General features: G+C 46.0%; 1 protein-coding gene and 1 non-coding gene across 2 annotated transcripts; one reads left to right on the forward strand and one right to left on the reverse strand.

The window, feature by feature from the left end:
- The first annotated feature begins 660 nt into the window (after nt 1–660).
- Nucleotides 661–1,464, forward strand: LOC147890375 (wall-associated receptor kinase-like 21). Its single transcript, XM_087390277.1, has one exon. It carries the CDS (start codon nt 661–663, stop codon nt 1,462–1,464), a length of 804 nt encoding a protein of 267 aa, XP_087246403.1.
- A 16,167-nt stretch (nt 1,465–17,631) lies between these two features.
- Nucleotides 17,632–17,703, reverse strand: TRNAD-GUC (transfer RNA aspartic acid (anticodon GUC)). The gene has a single exon. It is a non-coding gene; the product is annotated as a tRNA-Asp (tRNA).
- Between the last annotated feature and the right edge of the window lie 2,625 nt (nt 17,704–20,328).

The raw sequence follows: 20,328 nt of genomic DNA on the forward strand, positions 1-20,328 counted from the left end.
GCCTTGCTTATCCTTCTTAAATTTGTCCTTGCCTTACTTGAATCTGGTAGGTTCCTATTGGCTTCAAGGGTCTACTAAACTTGACATATCTCGATGTCACTTACAACAATCTCTCGGGGCAACTTCCTACTTCACTAGCTCCCAATCTTTGGAATCCCGACTCCTTTTCTCACAATCCCGAACTTTGTGGTGGCCCTCTTCAGCCTTGTCCCCTCATTAACAACAACGCAAGTCATATACGATTGGGGCTGCTCTTGTCAGTTGTTGCTGCATCTCTCTTCGTATCTGTTGGGAGCTGTTTACTCCTTGGATGGCGATGGAGCGTGTATTCGAGAAAGAATTTGCAAGATGTGGATTTGATACAAACACTCATGAACAAACACGCCGCCACATTGATGCCTCTTCGAGAGCTTCAAAAATCCACGACCAACTTTGCTGAGAGTTGCTAGATAGGAGTGGGAGGCTTTGGAACGGTCTATAGACATAAACTCAGCGATGGAACGATAGCGGCCGTTAAAAAGAGCAAGCGCGCAAGATCACCACAAGACAAACAATAGTTTCTAAACGAGGTAAGGATCCTTTCGCAAGTGAATCATCGGCACCTGATGTTGCTTAGAGAACAAGGTTGCGTTGGTTGTCTTCAAATTCATCTCGAATGGCATGCTTCTAGAGCATCATCAAGCGAAGAAGGGGCAAGCTGCATTGATTTTGAGGCAGCGCCTTTGCATCACTCTTCAAACAGCAGATGCTCCAGCAGCCAATCCTCCAATCTACCATAGGGATGTCAAATCTAAAAACATTCTCTTGGATGAAGACCTAAATGTTAAGGTAGCAGGTTTCAAAATCTCCAAGCTAGCTCCTCTAGGGGCTACTCACGTCTCAACTACTGCCATCCAGGGCACTATCGGATGCATCGACCCTGAATATTACACTAGCTTCCAAATCAATGACAAAAGTGATGTTTACAGCTTTGGCTTTGTGCTTTTAGAGCTCATCTCTGCCCAACCTACTGTCGATTTTAGTAGAAGTTGTGAGGATGCTAGCCTCCGGAACATGGCAGTATCCCACATCAACAATGGGGATCTAGAGGGGCTACTTGATCCAGTTCTTGTGGAGGCTTACAATTATGAAGTTGTGAAGGAATCAATTTTGAGTATGGGGAGGCTGGCAGTAAGGCGCTTAGCAACGCGGGCAAGGGACAGACCGACTATGAAGGAGGGCTGTAGAGAGTTACAAAGATTGTGGCTGGAGGCAGATGGCAACTCTAATGATGTGGGCTACATGCATTTAGAAATGTCACAAGGTGAGGATGAGAGTCTTCAAGACAGTAGGTGTTTGCTTTGGGATACTTCCTTGAGCGATCCAAGCATAACAACAAGAGGACACTCGGGCATTCATGACATTGAGATGGTAGACCTTTGTGAATTGAGTATGGCTCTTGCAAGCTCTCATGGAGCTCCATGAGGGCTGAGAGTGCTCTCAACGGAAGCAAGAACGGAAGAGGGAGAGAGAGAGACAGAGAGCCACACAAGTTTTGGTGGGTGCAGAACCACCCTAATCTTCTTTTTCATTCATTTATATATGTGTTTGAGTATTGTACATAACCGGGGTAAAGGCACAGTGACCTTTAACCCCCACAACCTCCCACTTAAAGGACAATGTGCCTTTAAGGGAGAACAACCAGTGAGCATACTATCCAATGCCCATCAATACACGACAATACTCAAACCGCTGACTAGGTAGACTCTTCGTCAGCATATCTACAGGGTTATCATCTATATGAACCTTGACAAGCTCTATGCACTTGTCCTCAAGTACCTCCCTGATGAAATGGTACCTGACCTCAATGTGTTTGGTCTTTGCATGAAAGACCAAATTCCGTGCTAGCTGAATAGCACTCATGGAATCACTATGCAATGTCGGTACACCTGTATGAATCCCCAAATCTCCCACTAGCTGATCAAGCCATATAGCCTCCTTGCAACCCTCTGTGGCTGCAACATACTCAGCCTCTGTGGTAGACAAAGCAACACACTTTTGTGCATGAGACATCCACGACACTGCACCACCTGCAAAGATGAACACATAGCCAGAAGTGGATCTCCTACTATCCACATGCCCTGCATAGTCTGAATCTGTGTATCCAAGTACACGCATGTCTCCTCTACCAAAGGAGATGCACATCTCCTTGGTACCCTTCATGTACCTCATGATGCACTTAACTGCTTCCCAATGCCTCTTTCCTGGATTAGCCATATACCGGCTAACAACTCCCACTGCAAATGCAATGTCTGGTCTAGTAGCTATCATAGCATACATAAGACTCCCAACTGCTGATGCATAAGGAACCTTGGCCATCATGGCCCTTTCCTCATCTGATTTGGGACTATCTGTGTGACTCAATTTCACATATGGAGGCAATGGAGTACTCACTGCCCTCCCCCCCTCCATATTGAAACGCTGCAATACTTTTGTAACATACTCTTTTTGTGAAAGCCAAAGGAGTTTCCTACTCCGATCATGCATGATGTGCATACCAACAATATGACATGCAAATCCCAAATCCTTCATATCAAAGGCCTCATGCAACTTGGCCTTTAATGCATCTAGCTCATAAGTATTCTTGCTAGCCAATAGCATATCATCCACATATAGTGCCAGGATTATCAGGCTACTATCCTTAGCCCTTTTAGTGTAGAGGCAGTGATCAATTTCACTCCTTCTAAAACCCTGGGACCGAATGAAAGCATCAAAATTCTGATACCATTCTCTAGGTGCTTGCTTAAGACCATAGAGACTCTTCTTCAGCTTGCAAACTAAATGCTCTTTGCCCTTTTCTTCAAAGCCTTCCGACTGCACCATGTAAATTTCCTCATGCAAATCCCCATGCAAGAAAGCTGTCTTGACATCCATTTGCATAAGCTCCATATCCTCTACTGCCACTAGTCCAAGCATGCATCTAAGTGTGGTCATCTTCACAACCGGAGAGAATATCTCATCAAAGTCCACACCCTTCTCTTGCTTGAACCCTTTAGCAACCAAACGGGCCTTGTACCTAGGCACATCATCACATGTGACCTTCATTTTATAGACCCATTTACATGGCAATGCTTTCTTTCCATGTGGCAAAGAAACCAAGTCCCATGTCTTATTCTTCATAAGTGAACTCATCTCTGATTGCATAGCATACTCCCACTTGCGTTGATCCTCACACATCATAGCCTCTCTGTAGCAAGAAGGCTCCCCGCAATCAGTAAGCATCACATAGTCTACCCCTGGAACAAACCTATCAGGCGGTCTAGACACTCTAGATGATCTTCTCAAGGGCATTTCAGCTTGCTGTCATACTTGCATATCAGCCACATTTGGCTCATCATTTCCACCAATAGATGATTCATCATCTACCCTTGATTGTATACTTGTGGGAGTACTTGGTGGTACCATTTCTTGCACATTTGGTGCATGGACAGCTTGCTGTCTATCAACATATGTAGGTGGATTCACATCTTGGAAAGTGATTCTCCTCATTTCCACATCCCTCATGGGTGCCTTATGCATCTTCTTCTCATTGAAGACCACATCATGGCTGCGTATGATCTTCTTTGCTTCTGGATCCTAGAGACGATAGCCCATCTCTCCACTTTCACCATAACCCAGAAAGATGCATTTCCTAGACTTAGGATCTAGCTTCTTTCGAAGCTCTTTTGGCACATGTGCATATGCCTCACACCCAAATATACGCAAATGAGAGTAAGAGGGCTTCTTGCCACTCCATGCCTCTTCAAGGATACCACCATCCAAACTCTTACTAGGTGATCTATTGATCACATGCACTGCAGTCTTCATTGCCTCAGCCCAAAAACCACTAGAAAGACTTGCATTGGAAAGCATGCATTGCAACCTTTCTTGAATGGTACGGTTCATCTTTTTTGCAACTGGATTTTGCTCTAGAGTATGAGGGGACGTAAGCTCCCTCTTAATCCCACGTGTATCACAGAAATGCTAAAAGTCATGAGAGAGATACTCTCCACCATTATCAGTCTGTAGGCATTTAAGCGTTCTACCTGACTGATTCTCAACCAAGGCCAGCCATTTCTAAAATACCTGGAACACATCCCTCTTCCAAGCTATAGCATAAGCCCACACTTTCCTAGTTGCATCATCAATGAATGTCACATAGTATTCAGCCCCGCCTAATGACTGTGTAGGCATGGGACCACATACATCTGAATGCACCAAATCAAGCATTTCAAACTCTTTCTTTCCCCTTCTTTTATGGGCTGATTTAGTTTGCTTCCCATAGAGACAATGCTCACAAAACTCAAAATTAAAGAAACTCAAATGCGGTACATAACCCAAACGGCATAAGAGTTTCATTCCATTCTGGCTCATGTGCCCCAACCTGCAATGCCACAAAGAAGTGCTTGGCTGCTCGGTTATTGCAACAACATGATCAAATACCCCTGATACATGTAAGGGATACAAAGTCCCACACTTGGCACCCCTGGCCAAAAGCATAGAGCCCTTCTGAATTTTCCAACTCTAAAAGCCAAAAGTGGTGTGAAAACTAGCATCATCTAGCTGACCCACTGAGATAAGACTCTTGGTTAGCTTAGGCACATGTCTCACATGTTTCAAAACAAATGCAGACCCATTTGCAAAAGAAAACTTTATGTCACCTGCTCCCACTATGTCACATGCATAGTCATTTCCAAGATGCACACAACCTGTCTTTCCACTGTCATAAGTGGAGAAGCATTCCTTATGGGGAGTAACATGGAATGAAGCACCAGAATCCAAAATCCAATCCTGGGAATATGCATGTTGACTCTGTGCCAACATGAACTTATGAAGAAAGAGAAGGTGATACAACTTTGTGATACAACTTTGTGTTACAACTTTGTGTTAACTTCTAGACACAACTTTATGTTACGACTTTGTGTAACAACTTTGTGTTACATGCAGAGAGAGAAGCTCTCCAACTTGTATAAATACCCCATAATGGAATGAAGCCCACACTCTTGGGGCATTGTGTTGAGTCTACATTGGTATTCCAAGCATTTGTCTCAAGTGTCCATGCTTCCTAGCACTGCACGTCCAAAAGCATGTCCTAACCTTGCAACCCTTCTCCCCTCTCCTCCAACCCTGCAACCCATCCTCTCTCTCTCCTCCTCCCTTCTCCCTCCTCCTCCTCCTCCCTCCTCCTCCCTCCTCCTCCTCCTCCTCCTCCTCCCTCCTCCTCCTCCTCCTCTCTCCTCCCTCTCCCTCCTCCTCTTCCCTCCTCCCCCTTCCTCCTCTCTCTCTTACTTCACCCATGCTCTTACACCTTCTTCCTCTCCCACTCCTATGCTTTCCTAAACCCTTAAACTCCATGATCTACGAGGGAGACGAGTTCTCCACCTTGTATTCTACTCTGAACCTTGAATCCTCCTTCTAATCCTGGACTCCTTCTAAACCTTGGAACCTCCTTCTAAACCCTGGAACTCTTTCTAAACCCTTGAACTCTTTCTGAACCCTGGAACCTCCTTCTGAACCCTGGAACTTCTCCTAAACCCTTGAACTCTTTCTAAACCCTACAACCTCCTTCTGAACCCTTAAACTCCTCCTAAACCCTACAACCCCCAATGTAGGTGAAAGCCTTCATTACCCCAACAACAATGGTTTACGTGCCTTTTACACATGCTTGCATTATGTTTACTCACCACACTTAAGCCTACATCTCTCACCGGAACACGACTCGAGGTCCTAAGCTACATATATACTACAACGACAATTCCAATATATCTGTAGGTGACAAAAAGCCTCGGAACCTTGCAACATAGAATACCCAGCTCTTCCTACGAAAGCGGTAGGAAAGAGCCAACATTTGGCGCCGTTGCCGGGGAGACTAGCGTCTCAAGTAGCGAGTAAACATGCGTAGGTAGGTGTAAAACAAGTCACTACTTCAAACTTTCACGCACATACCACTCAAGGGCAAGGAGAGTAAAAATTTTTCCAAATCTAGCCAAACATATCAACCCCAAACATCCACTTTGGGTTACTACCTTAAGAGATTTTCTTAATTTCTTAAATAAAAGCCACATGATGTACAATTAGGCTAGGTAGTGGACACGGTTGCGTAGAGCTTTCAATTACGATCAATTTACCTTTTTACAGAAAGGCAAACCGAGCTCTCCATAAAGAGTTATGGCTCGGGAAGAGTTTAGGGTTAAACCCTAAACCTAAACCCTAAACCTAAAATCCAAACCTATAAAAACCTACTCCACCCCCCCTCATCATTCATCTCACACTTTTTGCCTCCATTCTCTTCCTCCTTCCGAGCCCCACGCAAGACACTCCTCCCTCTCCATCGACCGCCCCCTTACTCCTATCCTCGCCATGTAAGTGACATCGAGCCCTTCTCGCAGCAATGACCTAGCCTTCCACCCACCGTCCATTGTTCCGCGACAATCCCGTTCCATCGAGAAAGACTTGGAAAGCGTCAGGTAACCACTTCGCCTTGCTTTTCAATTTCCGTCTTTCAGTTTTTTTTGTTGCTCTTTTACCCCTCCCCCTCCACCACCACCTCCCTCTCCACCACCACCTCCCCCTCTCCACCACCTCTCCCACTCCCCCTCCACCACCACCTCCCTCTCCACCACCACCTCCCCCTCTCCACCACCTCTCCCACTCCCCCTCCACTACCACCTCCCCTCTACCCCACCCCCCACCTCCCCCCTCCCCCTCACCTCCCCCTCACCTCCCTCTCTCCCCCTCCCCCTCCACTACCACCTCCCCTCTCCCCCACCCCCCACCTCCCCCCTCCACCCCCACCTCCCCCCTCCCCCTCACTACCATCTCCCCCTCCCCCTCCACTACCACCTCTCCCCTCCCCCTCTTTCCCCCCCCCTCCACTACCACCTCCCCCCTCCCCCTTCATCTCCCCCTTTCCCTCCCCCATCCCCCTCTCTCACCTTTCTCTCTCCCACTCCCCCTCTCGTTCCCCCATCCCCCTCATTCCCGCCCCCACCCATTCCCTCTCGTTCCCCCTTACCCCCCTCGTCCCCCCATCCCCCTCACCCCCCTCGCCCTCTCGTTCCCCCATCCCCCTCTCTCCTCCTTACCCCCCTCACCCCCCCCTCCCCCTCTCGTTCCCCCATCCCCCTCACCCCCCCTCCCCCTCTCGTTCCCCCTTACCCCCCTCACCCCCCCCTCCCCCTCTCGTTCCCCCATCCCCCTCACCCCCCTCCCCCTCTCGTTCCCCCATCCCCCTCTCTCCTCCTTACCCCCCCTCGCCCCCTTACCCTGCTCAAACCCCCCACCCCACCCCACCCCACCCCACCCCACCCCCTCCCGCGGCGGCGCTCCGCAGCGCCGCCGCCGCCGCCGCCCGCCACCCCTCTCTAACCCCCTCTCTAACCCTCCCCTGTCCCGCCCGCCGCCGCGGCGGCGCACACCGCGCCGCCCCCTAGCTACCCGCCCCGCCAGCGGCGGCGCCCCCTCACCCGCCCGTCCCGAACCCCCTCCCCCGCGCCCGCCCGGCGGCGCACGCAGCGCCGCCCGCCCAGCGTCCCTGCCCGCCGCCCCGCGGCGGCGCACCGCGCTGCCCCCGCCCGCCGTCCCCGCCCGCGCCCCACCCCGCCGCTCTCCGGCCCCCCTCTCTCTCACCCGTCGCCCCGCCCCCTCGCCGCTCCCCGCTCCGCCCCGCGGCGCTGCTTTGCAGCGCCGCCCCTCCCCCCTCCACGCCCTCCCCCGCTGCCCCCCGCGCACCCCCTAACCCCCCCGCCCCCTCTGTCTAACCCCCCCGCGCACCCCCTAACACCCCCGCCCCCTCTGTCTAACCCCCCCGCGCACCCCCTAACCCCCCCGCGCCACCCCCCGCCCCCTCCCCTCCGCTCGCGCCCTCTCCCCCGCACCCCCGAACCCCCTCCGCCCACCCCCCCCTGCGCAACCCCCCTTGCCAAACTCCGCCACCCCCCCCCTGACGCCTCCGTCGGGGAACCCCCCACAGGAACCCCCCAAAAAAAAAAAAAAAAAAAAAAAAAAAAAAAACAACAACAACAACAACAACAACCACCCTAACCTAAACTAACCTACGGTTCCTTACTAACTACGGTTAGGTTAGTTGTAGGTTAGGTTAGGTTAGTCGGTTAACCCTAGGCTTGTTAGACTAACCCAGTTAGATTAGGTTAATCTAGGTTAGTTAGCAGAAACCTAGACTAGGTTAGTTTTGCCCTTGGTTCGATTAGTTAAATCTAACCTCAGTTAACTTCACTGTAGTTAGTTACACTAACTCGGCTAGGTTAGATTAACTGATTCTAACTAGACTAGGTTCGTTTCTTTAACTAGAGTCACTTAGTTTCAACCCCTCGGTTGGACTTAAAGTCCATTCACACCACCATTAGGACCCCCCAAACGCCACATTTAGCCCTCCTTTAACCCGTCGAAACTCATCCGTTTGGGACCCAAATTGAGCCCCGTTTGAACCCAGATTTCACACACGGAAACACCACGTTACGGGGTATTTTTCCAGCCCATTGCACACCATTTCGGCATCCCTAGCACACGTTCGTTCGCGCCCCCGTGTGGGCCTCCTTTTGCCTTAATTCACTCGTATTTTCACGCCGCGACCTCCGATTAACGATCCGTCTGCACCGGCACATTTCCCTACACACGTAGGACAATCCTAGGCACATTATTAACACGACGGTCCCTACACAAACTAACATCACTCTACCTCTCCTAACGACACCACCTCCACACCCACACTTGGGGTAGCGATCCCCTTAGCCAATCACGCACCATCTGCATGCAGTTACGTTCTGGCCAACGACTTCGACTCCAACGCTCGCCCAATCCGCAAATTACTCCACTGCCACAACCGTCCCCGCCAATCCTCTACCCCGAATTCCCCCCTGAGAATCAACAACTTCCTTTAACTCCTCCATGCCCCAACATGGCTGGACGCCGTCCTGAGCATGATGGGGACATCGAGCTCGATGCCGAGGCTGACAACTTCTTCAATCGACGAAATCACAACAATCACGGCCGACGCCCCTTGGGAAAACTGGAACTTCCCAAATATAATGGTAGGGGAGACCCTGCTCGCTTCCTCCAACATTTTGATGCCGCATGTCGAGCAGGTGGTGATCAATCCCATGAAACTAAGGTGGCTTGGTTTCCAATGGCCTTAACTGATGAGGCGTCAGAATGGTACCTCGACCTTCTTTTGTGGAAGAATGTGCTACATGGGACCTCCTTCAAACCGAATTCAAACGTCGCTTTCAAACGGAGAGGCTACAAGATGATCCTGCTCTCCAACTCAGCAAGATCGAACAAGGCCGGAGGGAAGATGTACGCACATACCTGGGAAAGATGAAGAGATTGATCGCCAAATGTGACCCACGCCCAGATGCAAAGTACCTCACGGCATGGTTCATAGCAGGTCTAAGAAAGAAAATCCGCAAGGATATGAAAAAGATAAGTAGCTATGAAACATTCAGTGCTGCTCATGCGGCAGCCATTGACATCGAAGATGGCATGACAGATTCAGACACTAGCAGTGATGATGCCAGATCAAATACACGAGATAAGTGCTCGAAAAAAGGTAAATCAAAGGACACTGCCGAAACATCCAATGAAGATCGCCTCGAGGCCATGACCTTGAAGCTGAAAGAAGATATGATGCAGGCCATGGATCAAAAACTTCACTTGTCTCAGCCGCCAACTCAAACATATCCACGGCGAGAAAATGTCTGGTGCCCACACTGCTTGGCAAATCATACAGCAAATGAATGCCCAGTCCTAAGAGCAAGAATCAATGCACAAGCAAATCCACCGCCACGGTTGTGGTGCCATATCTGTGTCGTCGGCGGCCATGATGAGACCAGTTGCATCTTCAACATGCGCAACAATCCGCCTCGACCACCACAATACCAAGCGGCACCCATGCCAGTATACAGGCAACCGGCACTTGCACAAGCGCCCCCAGCTCCGAGACTAAATCCTGTACCCGTTCGGACACAAGTCCCACAACTACTCAGGAATCCGAATCCACGACCGTATCCAAGAGCACCAAATCCAGCTCCTTAGGCAGTTCCCATACATCAATTACAAGCCGAAGAAGTAGACTCACTATTTGAGTATGAAGCAGAGTACCCAGTGTACTATGTAGAAGGTGCAGAGGGTCTAATACCAGTCTATGCAAATCAAGTGCGACCCAACACATTTTGCGCACCAATTAAGTGTTACGGTTGTGGAGAAAATCATAGAATCGCAGAGTGCCCTCATCGTGGTAGCCCAGCCACTTTCCAATCGCTCTGCAGAGATTGTGGCATAGGACATGCCTGTATGGATTGTCCCATGAAAAATAAGGTCCCAGAACAAACAGAGGTTAAGCCTGACGTCCCCATCGGCATCATTGGGGTGGACCATCAAAGTCTGGGTCCGGCAAGTCTAAGGTCACAACCTATCAATGTAATTACACGCCAACAGAAAGCGGCTACGAAGGACCCTATCATTCCGATCCAACCGAAGCGACTTCTGAGAAAGAAAGCACAAGTGCCTCCACCTCCGCCAAGCAATGAGCAGCCGAGTTCATCTACATCAACTCCCGAGCCTTGAATAAAAGAAGCTCCATTCCCGAATGCAGAGGTGGAAAAGGCTCGTTTTCAGGCACTTCAGCAATGGGTCCAAAATGAACAAGCTCAATTTGAGGCTCAGAAACAAGCTCAAGACCCACTCCATGACTTGGCCCCGCAAAGTATTGATACTATACTTGAGCCCTTGTTCCAACAACAAACTCCACAACAGAATGTACCGCCACGTCAACTTGAAGGAGCTGCACTCTCTAGCATCTTGAGTTGCCCTGTGTCCATTCCCATCGGAATCCTCTTACGAAATTGTCCCAATCTCTGGGAGAGTTTCAAAGGATGGATTGAACTCGCAACTCCCCCTCCACCTATGAACGACATTGATGATATCCCTGTGCGGATGGGTGAGAAAGATGACATACGCAACATCACTGTGCCTTTGATCCACAAGGCATATAATGAAATCCAAGCCATAGTGGATGGTGGAGCAGGTGTCAATGTCCTATCAAAGGAGCTTTACGAAGAATGGGGTCTCCCACCAATGCAAAAGGCTAATTTCAACATACGCCTTGCCGATGATTCACGGGCTAAACCCTTGGGAATAGTGAATGGCATGTCCACAAAAATCGCAGGAGTCCGCTTTTCCCTTCAATTCACAATCTTGGATCTCCCCAAAAAATCCTATCAAATCTTACTGGGACGTCCTTGGTTACGGGAAGCATCAGTCCTCCATGACTGGGGAACGGATAGATTGACAATCCAGAATCGAGACACTGCAGTTAGGGTGAATGTGGGGACAGGAGTTATTAAACCCATTGTTCCTAGAGCATTGGATGACACATCTTCCACGACAATCTCGAGCAAATCAGATCCCTTGCAACAGCATGCCATAGCAGGTGACTCACAAAGCAATGTCAATAACTGGATACAAACATTGGCAACCATCGACAACTGCCATTCATTAGACCCCATCTTCTCACAGATAGATGTTAACACACTACAGGTCGATCCTCCACCGACACATGAAGAACCAATCGATCTAGAGATGCCTTTCTTTATGGCTGACCTCGAATGGGATAATGAACCTGAAGAAGGTACCCATACCAATGATGACTCAGATTTTCCTTGGGACCTTGAAACAGAGGCTGCAAATGCTGAAATTGAAGATCAAATCTTTGATAATGACCTAGCCATTCTGCATGCCCTAATGGCAGTTGAGCTCCCAAAAGTTGAACCTCCACAGTTGCATAACAGTAGAAGATCCCGCAAGAAAGCTGCCGGAGGAAATCGCAGAAAAGCCAAGGCCGAGCACTTCAATGAATTCGAACGAGTCCAAACACGGATTGTGGAATTGTATCTTGCAAAGGCAGTCCCCTCAAAGTCAAAACCACCACCTCTTGAATGGTCCCCTGAAGGACTGGAAGGAGTATGTGCAGCACATGAACCCTTACTTGGAAACACCTTACCAGTGGAAAAGTTACCCCACAGTTCCCAACGTAAGAAGTTTCGGAAATATAAGCCACATGTGCGGATGAAGCTCGATCAAGAGACTTCAGAAAAAGAAAGGAAAGAAGAGCCTAACAAATTACTAAATGCAACTATGCCACCCAGTACTCATGACACATCTCAGGCTAGTTCAACCCCATCAGAGGCCGATCTTCGAGCAGTGCCAGAATACTTTAAGAATTATACAAGTGGAAGTGCACCAATAGCAATGCCAAGACCAATCAGAGAATTTGAAGTTCAAGAAACCGATAGCATTGGAGAAACTCCAATCTATGAGGGACCGGCAAAAACACGCACAATAAACCTCGCCCTTGAAGGGGAGGAAGAAAAGTTGGTTTTCATTGGGAAACAGCTCCGTCAAGAAGATGAAATCAAACTCAAAGACCTCCTAATGGAATACCGTGACTGCCTAGCATGGTCATACAAAGAGATGAAAGGAATTTCACCAGAAGTGGCAGTTCACACGATCCCTATAAGGGAAGGTGCTCGCCCTAAGGTATGTGGACCTTATCGCACAAATCCTAAATATGGCACCATGGTTTATGACGAGCTGGAAAAACTCCTAGATGCCGGATTCATCTACGAGATAGAGCACACTGATTGGGTTTCACCCATTGTCATTGTACCTAAACGCAACAAGAAGCTCAGAATATGCGTAAACTTGAAAAATGTGAATGCCGCCACAATTAGGGATCACTACCCCCTACATTTAACAGAAACAGTGTTGGAAAAGGTGGCAGGATCCGAAATATATAGCTTCTTGGATGGATTCGGTGGCTATAACCAAGTACAAATTGCTCCTCAAGACTAATCAAAAACAGCATTTGCTACAGAATGGGGTATTTTTGCATATAGAGTCATGCCATTCGGCCTTTGTAATGCCCCAGCCACATTCCAGCGAGTCATGTTCACAGCTTTCAAGTCATTTTTGAATAAGTTTTTACAGGTCTTCTTGGATGATTTGTGCATCCATTCAACCAAACAGGACCACTTCAAATGTCTGGAAGAAGTACTAATCAAATGCAGGGAGTATGGCATCTCCCTAAATCCAACAAAATGCCAGTTCATGGTCACCCACGGAGTTGTTTTGGGACACATCGTCTCTCAACATGGGATTGCAACTGACATGGACAAAATCAAAATCATCATGGAATTGCCTCCTCCTACAAATTCCAAAGGTGTACAGGTCTTTATGGGACATGCCGGCTATTATAGAAGATTTATATTGCGGTATGCCATGATAGCTAGACCACTTTACAAGTTATTAGTGGAGTTCTTATGGACCGAAGAGTGCGACCAAGCCTTTGAGCTTTTAAAGTGGCGCCTAATCACAGCACCCATCCTTCTATCTCCCAATTGGGATATTGATTTTCATGTTCATACTGATGGATCCAAGTATGCAATTGGGAGTGTGCTTTGTCAACCGGGTGAACATAAGAAAGACTACCCCGTCTACTTCGCCAGTCGACAACTCAATGATGCAGAGATCAACTATACAACCACAGAAAGAGAAGCCCTAGCAATGGTGTACAGTGTAAAGAAATTTCGGCACTATCTACTCGCAAATGATTTTGTCTTCTACACCGACCATCAAGCATTGCTTTATCTTGTGAACCGTCCGTGTACCACCGGAAGAATAACCAGATGGCTCCTCTTGCTGCAAGAATTCAACTTCAAAATTGTGGTCCGCAAAGGTGCCCAACACTACATTGCCGATCACATGTCTCGAGTCAAGACAGGGGAAGAAGCCACTGGAGTAGAAGATGACTTACCAGATGCCACACTATTTCAAATAGATGCTGTTCCAGAATGGTGTGGAGATATCATTGGGTACTTGATGGCAGGAAGACCACCCCCTGACATGAAAGCAGTAGATGCCAAAAAATTGATTCTAAAGGCTGCACCATATCAACTCATTGCAGGACAACTATACAAGATGGGCAAGGACCAGATATTAAGAAGATGTGTAATGCCTCATGAGATCCTGCCAATCCTGAGTGAAGTCCATGAAGGCATTGCAGGAGGACACTTCCAAGGGGAAGCCACAGCAAGAAAAGTTCTCCTCGCAGGCTACTGGTGGCCAACACTATGGGCAGATGCCTATGAATATGTAAAAGGCTGTGATGTTTGCCAACGAACTATTAAACCACAACACAAAGACTTCAATCCCCTAACAACAGTTGTTGCACAACAGCCATTTGAAAAATGGGGGATTGATTATGTGGGTCCCATACATCCAGCAGCAAAAGGAACACAGGCACGCTACATCATTGTGGCCACTGATTACTTTACAAAATGGGCTGAAGCTAAGGCAGTCAGAAAGGCAGATGCCACAAGCACAACAAGATTCTTGTACGAACATGTGATCACCCGATTCGGATGCCCCCTTGAAATTGTGTCGGATAGAGGCACACATTTTGTCAATGAGGTAATCCAAGAACTCTTGTCTGGCTTCATGGTCATTCATAGAAAAAGCACACCCTACTAACCCCCAGGGAATGGACTAGCAGAATCCACAAATAAAATCATATGCAATGTCCTCACCAAGGTAGTAGAACCACAGCGTTCTGATTGGGCAGAGAAACTGCATGCAGCCTTATGGGCATATAGAACCACATTCAAGGTCAGTACAGGGAACACACCTTTTCAATTGGTGTACGGCCTTGAAGCCGTGGTCCCGCTTGAATTTGTAATACCAAGCCTGCGCATCGCAATACAAGAACGCATGGGTGATCATGAGTCCTTGAAAGAAAGGCTCTGTCAGTTGGAAAAGCATACAGAGACAAGACTAGTCGCTTATCATGCCATGACAACAGAAAAACGTCGAAGAAAGGCATGGTTTGACAGGAATCTGAAAGCTAAAGACATCAAGGAAGGCGACTTAGTCCTGTTATACAATGCCAAAGTACACAAGGGAAAACTGAAGTATCTAGGTCAAGGACCCTACCGAGTACGAAAGATGAATCCCATTGGAGCTGTGCTCCTTGAAACACTAGATGGAGTGCAATTCAACACAACAATAAACGGGAGCCGACTGAAGCGCTACTACATCAACACGCGAGCCATCCCCGACAAAAACGAAGATTTGGGAAACCAAGTCTTCCTTAGTTAGGATTAGATTGTATCACAAGCACTCACTCGCATATGCACGTTTTTGCACATATAGTTTGCACTAGATTGTTACACGCACACTCACTGCATACGCACATTTTTTGCACATTAGGGATGTTTGAGTCTTAGTTTCCCTATCAAATCCCACAAATAAGCATATAGTTAGACACATCACATGCACTCACATGATTTTGCATAGGCACATAGATTGCATAAAAAATAGTATCACACACTTTCATTCCATACTCTCAAAGCATGCAATGAATTCACAAGCAGTACACGAAGCTATGCCAAAGCTCAAGATGAATTGGCAACAGAGTCTGCAGCCTCCGCAACGAGACCCCCGCCAAACATCATAGCCGTCTCCCTCCTATATGCACTCGGGGGGGTCACTCATCATATGTAACCCTATCACGTGAGTTCAACAGAAGGATATTTTTTATTTCTAAAATTTACAGAAATAAATATACATAAGGGACTATTTAAAATAGTTTTGGAAAAAAGTTACAGATTTGCATAGAAAAGGGGTACATTTTATTAATAAAAAATTTTACAGATAAGGGATTTTAAATATAGGCCTTGAACGCACGTGATATAGAGGGTTTATACATAGTGACCCCCCCGAGTATATGCAAAAATATCAAACTTGCAAGCTCAATGCTACGGGTGCAATCGCATCCAACATGTATGCAAGATAACAAGAAATGACAGCCTCAACAACGAGACCCCCGCCAAACCTCTTCCCAAGAAGATTCGATGGCAGCGTCCGCAACCTCAGCAACGAGATCCCCTCTGACATTCATAGTCATCTACCCCTCCTTAAGTGGAGATAAGCTTCTTGACCAACATCCTTTTATACCAATCCTCCACAACGAGACCCCCGCTAAACCTCTTTCCCAGAAGATTCGATGGCAGCGTCCGCAACCTCAGCAACGAGATCCCCTCTGACATTCATAGTCATCTACCCCTCCTTAAGAAGAGATAAGTTTCTTGACTATTGACTACAAATTGTGTGATGCAAAAGAATTACAGCAGGAACGACTCGCATACCACAAGCTAAATAGCCACTGAATTACACACATGGCATCCCAACTCTGAAATCAAAATAAGCCATAACCCGAGGACGGGTAATAAAATGGATCCGGGAGTATGTTGACTCTGTGCCAACATGAACTTATGAAGAAAGAGAAGGTGATACAACTTTGTGATACAACTTTGTGTTACAACTTTGTGTTACAACTTCTAGACACAACTTTATGTTACGACTTTGTGTAACAACTTTGTGTTACGAGTTTGTCTACATGAAGAGAGAGAATGTGTTACGACTTTGTGATACAACTTTGTGACACAACTTTGTGTTACAACTTTGTGTTACAACTTTGTGTAACAACTTTGTGTTACATCTTCTACATGAAGAGAGAGAATGTGTTACGACTTTGTGATACAACTTTGTGACACAACTTTGTGTTACAACTTTGTGTTACAACTTTGTGTAACAACTTTGTGTAACGACTTTGTGTTACATGCAGAGAGAGAAGCTCTCCAACTTGTATAAATACCCCATAATGGAATGAAGCCCACACTCTTGGGGCATTGTGTTGAGTCTACATTGGTATTCCAAGCATTTGTCTCAAGTGTCCATGCTTCCTAGCACTGCACGTCCAAAAGCATGTCCTAACCTTGCAACCCTTCTCCCCTCTCCTCCAACCCTGCAACCCATCCTCTCCCTCTCCTCCTCCCTTCTCCCTCCTCCTCCTCCTCCTCCTCCTCCCTCCTCCTCCCTCCTCCTCCTCCTCCTCCTCCTCCCTCCTCCTCCTCCTCCTCTCTCCTCCCTCTCCCTCCTCCTCTTCCCTCCTCCCCCTTCCTCCTCTCTCTCTTACTTCACCCATGCTCTTACACCTTCTTCCTCTCCCACTCCTATGCTTTCCTAAACCCTTAAACTCCATGATCTACGAGGGAGACGAGTTCTCCACCTTGTATTCTACTCTGAACCTTGAATCCTCCTTCTAATCCTGGACTCCTTCTAAACCTTGGAACCTCCTTCTAAACCCTGGAACTCTTTCTAAACCCTTGAACTCTTTCTGAACCCTGGAACCTCCTTCTGAACCCTGGAACTTCTCCTAAACCCTTGAACTCTTTCTAAACCCTACAACCTCCTTCTGAACCCTTAAACTCCTCCTAAACCCTACAACCCCCAATGTAGGTGAAAGCCTTCATTACCCCAACAACAATGGTTTACGTGCCTTTTACACATGCTTGCATTATGTTTACTCACCACACTTAAGCCTACGTCTCTCACCGGAACACGACTCGAGGTCCTAAGCTACATATATACTACAACGACAATTCCAATATATCTGTAGGTGACAAAAAGCCTCGGAACCCTGCAACATAGAATACCCAGCTCTTCCTACGAAAGCGGTAGGAAAGAGCCAACATTTGGCGCCGTTGCCGGGGAACGAACCCGGGTCACCCGCGTGACAGGCGGGAATACTCACCACTATACTACAACGACAATTCCAATATATCTGTAGGTGACAAAAAGCCTCGGAACCCTGCAACATAGAATACCCAGCTCTTCCTACGAAAGTGGTAGGAAAGAGCCAACAATGCATCATCTGAAGTGGTAAGCAACTCTGAAGATAAACTAGACATGAAGAGAATGTCATTGTCACCATGCTCAGCTAGATCACCCGAGCTCTGATACCAGTTGAGAGTGCTCTCAGCGGAAGCAAGAACGGAAGAGGGAGAGAGAGAGACAGAGAGCCACACAAGTTTTGGTGGGTGCAGAACCACCCTAATCTTCTTTTTCATTCATTTATATATGTGTTTGAGTATTGTACATAACCGGGGTAAAGGCACAGTGACCTTTAACCCCCACAAGGGCTAAGTTGCCCTTCATGCTTCAGATTATGTGAAACTACTTGATGAAACTCCTTAGTATCTCACTTAAAAGTCAATTCCTGCAGCTTTCAAGTCTTCAAGGGAGAAGCTCATTGGCATCATGTTCATCGTCTCCTATGCTATAGTCTAGATCTCACATCCTCTTCATTTTGTGCAATGTAGACTAGTGGGTGCACCAAGCATAACCCCTCAAGATTCATGTCTAATTTAAGGGCCCTTATTACTTCAAATGATAATATATATACATATATAACTTTTAATATATTATATTTATATGAACTTTAACCTCATTATATTTTGTAGACCCTTGTTGAAATCTAAGATTGTAGTAGGGGCATCTTTTTTAATTTTGTGTCTACCCCCCTTGATGCTTCATTACCAGCTTACCGTTACTTTGTATTTATGGATGTTCATAGTTGTTGTATTGTATTGTTTCTCTTAACTTGAACGAGTGCCTTGTGAGTTCGCTATTGCCCATTGGACATGGCTTGAAATGTTCACTAAAAGGGAGGGACGCTATTCTTTTCTCTACTCATCACAGTGTGCGTAAAACTCCACCTAATGTTTTATATGTGCCAATTGTTGCAAAGAAGTTGCTTTTAATCTCTACTAGGAAGAACATAAAGGTGGAGTTTGATGATGAGTAGGTTTTATTGAGAAATAGACAAAGAAATGTCATTGTCACTCGAGGGATCAAGGATAGTATTCTATCTTAGATAGTGCATTCTTTTCTCTTATTGAAAATTCATTGAGTATGTTGTGGCACAAGCATTTTGGGAATGTACCACCCACCACATTAGTGGAGCTACATCAAAAGAATAAGGTTACAAGACTTTCCAAGCTTTCCCCACATTCTTCTATTGGCACAACTTACCTTAAGGGTAAGAAATGACAAGAGCCCTTTCCATAAAGTTAGAAATAAAGACGACACCCTTAGAGCTAGTTCACTCTGACTTATGTGGGCATATGTCCACAACATCCTTTGGTTGCTATCTATATTTTCTTATCTTTTTGTTGTGAAGAAGCTCTTGTATGGTTGAAGTAGGTCCCTAAGCTTGGTGTCATAGGATTTATCAGATATTCACCACTATTGGACTCACTTGAATTTCTGGTGATGTCAACCTCTACACACTAGTACAAAATGATCTTATCATGCTCATTGTTTTCTATGTTGATAACTTTATCATCTCTAGCAATCATCATCGTCAGATAAGAGATACACAAATCATGCTTCAAGGTGAATTTGAGATATTTTAAAAATGTTAAAATAACAACATGCACAAGTATATTCAGACATAAGTGAGCCAAGTAACAATTTAATATACATCTTTAAAAGATTTAAACGATAATATATACCAAAATCATACACCAATTAAAAGTATTAGTAAATGATGCGAATGATTAATACTCTTCTTCCAACCTCTTTTTCGTAAATTATTAAAATAATATTATTTATATAAAAAATAAAAAAATATATAAATGAATAAATATTTAAATAAGAATGAGGCATGCATTAGGCATGAATATAAGAGAAGCGATATATATATATATATATATATATATATCTATCCAACATTCTTTGGACGTTCTATCCCTTGGCATAGGATTTAGTACTTTTATGCCATCTTTAGGAAAGGAAGAATATTGAATCTTTCTTTATGATCATCAACACATTTAAACTCTTCCAAAGCACTTTTGCCACATCATTTCATGCTTGGCTAATCCACGAGCCAATTTAATAATAGCATCTAGGTATCAGCTTCTATTTAATACGTTTGGAATATATGAAGCATGTGAAGCGTTCCCATCACCTTTACTACAAGGCATATCTATGAATTCATCTTATACAATATATTGATGTTTGGATGATCATGATAAACATCTTTAAATTTTTTTCTAAGAATAAATATTATGGCTTTTTTATCAATTGTCCATCATTTGGTTCTCATTTCTACCTTCCACCATGCACCACTAGGGGATTCATTCCTAAGTTCCATTTCAACCACATGCATGTAAGGAAATGAATTTTCTTGAATGGTCTTTAATGCATATATATGAGTTATAATGATGCAATATTGTGTTGTTTTTATTGTGAAAATTGTTATTTCTTGTGTTGAATTTGAAGTTGACTTTATTTCATCTCATCCTCATTGAGATTGTGAAATTCTTTAAAAAAATTAGCACTAAATCCACCAAACCTTGATTTTTGGTACTAAATTGAGAAAAACTTTGAATT

The sequence above is a fragment of the Dipteris shenzhenensis genome, chromosome 19 (assembly GCF_047967505.1).
Source record: "Dipteris shenzhenensis isolate YYH24624 ecotype China chromosome 19, Dip_SZ_1.0, whole genome shotgun sequence".
NCBI classification, from domain to species: domain Eukaryota; kingdom Viridiplantae; phylum Streptophyta; class Polypodiopsida; order Gleicheniales; family Dipteridaceae; genus Dipteris; species Dipteris shenzhenensis.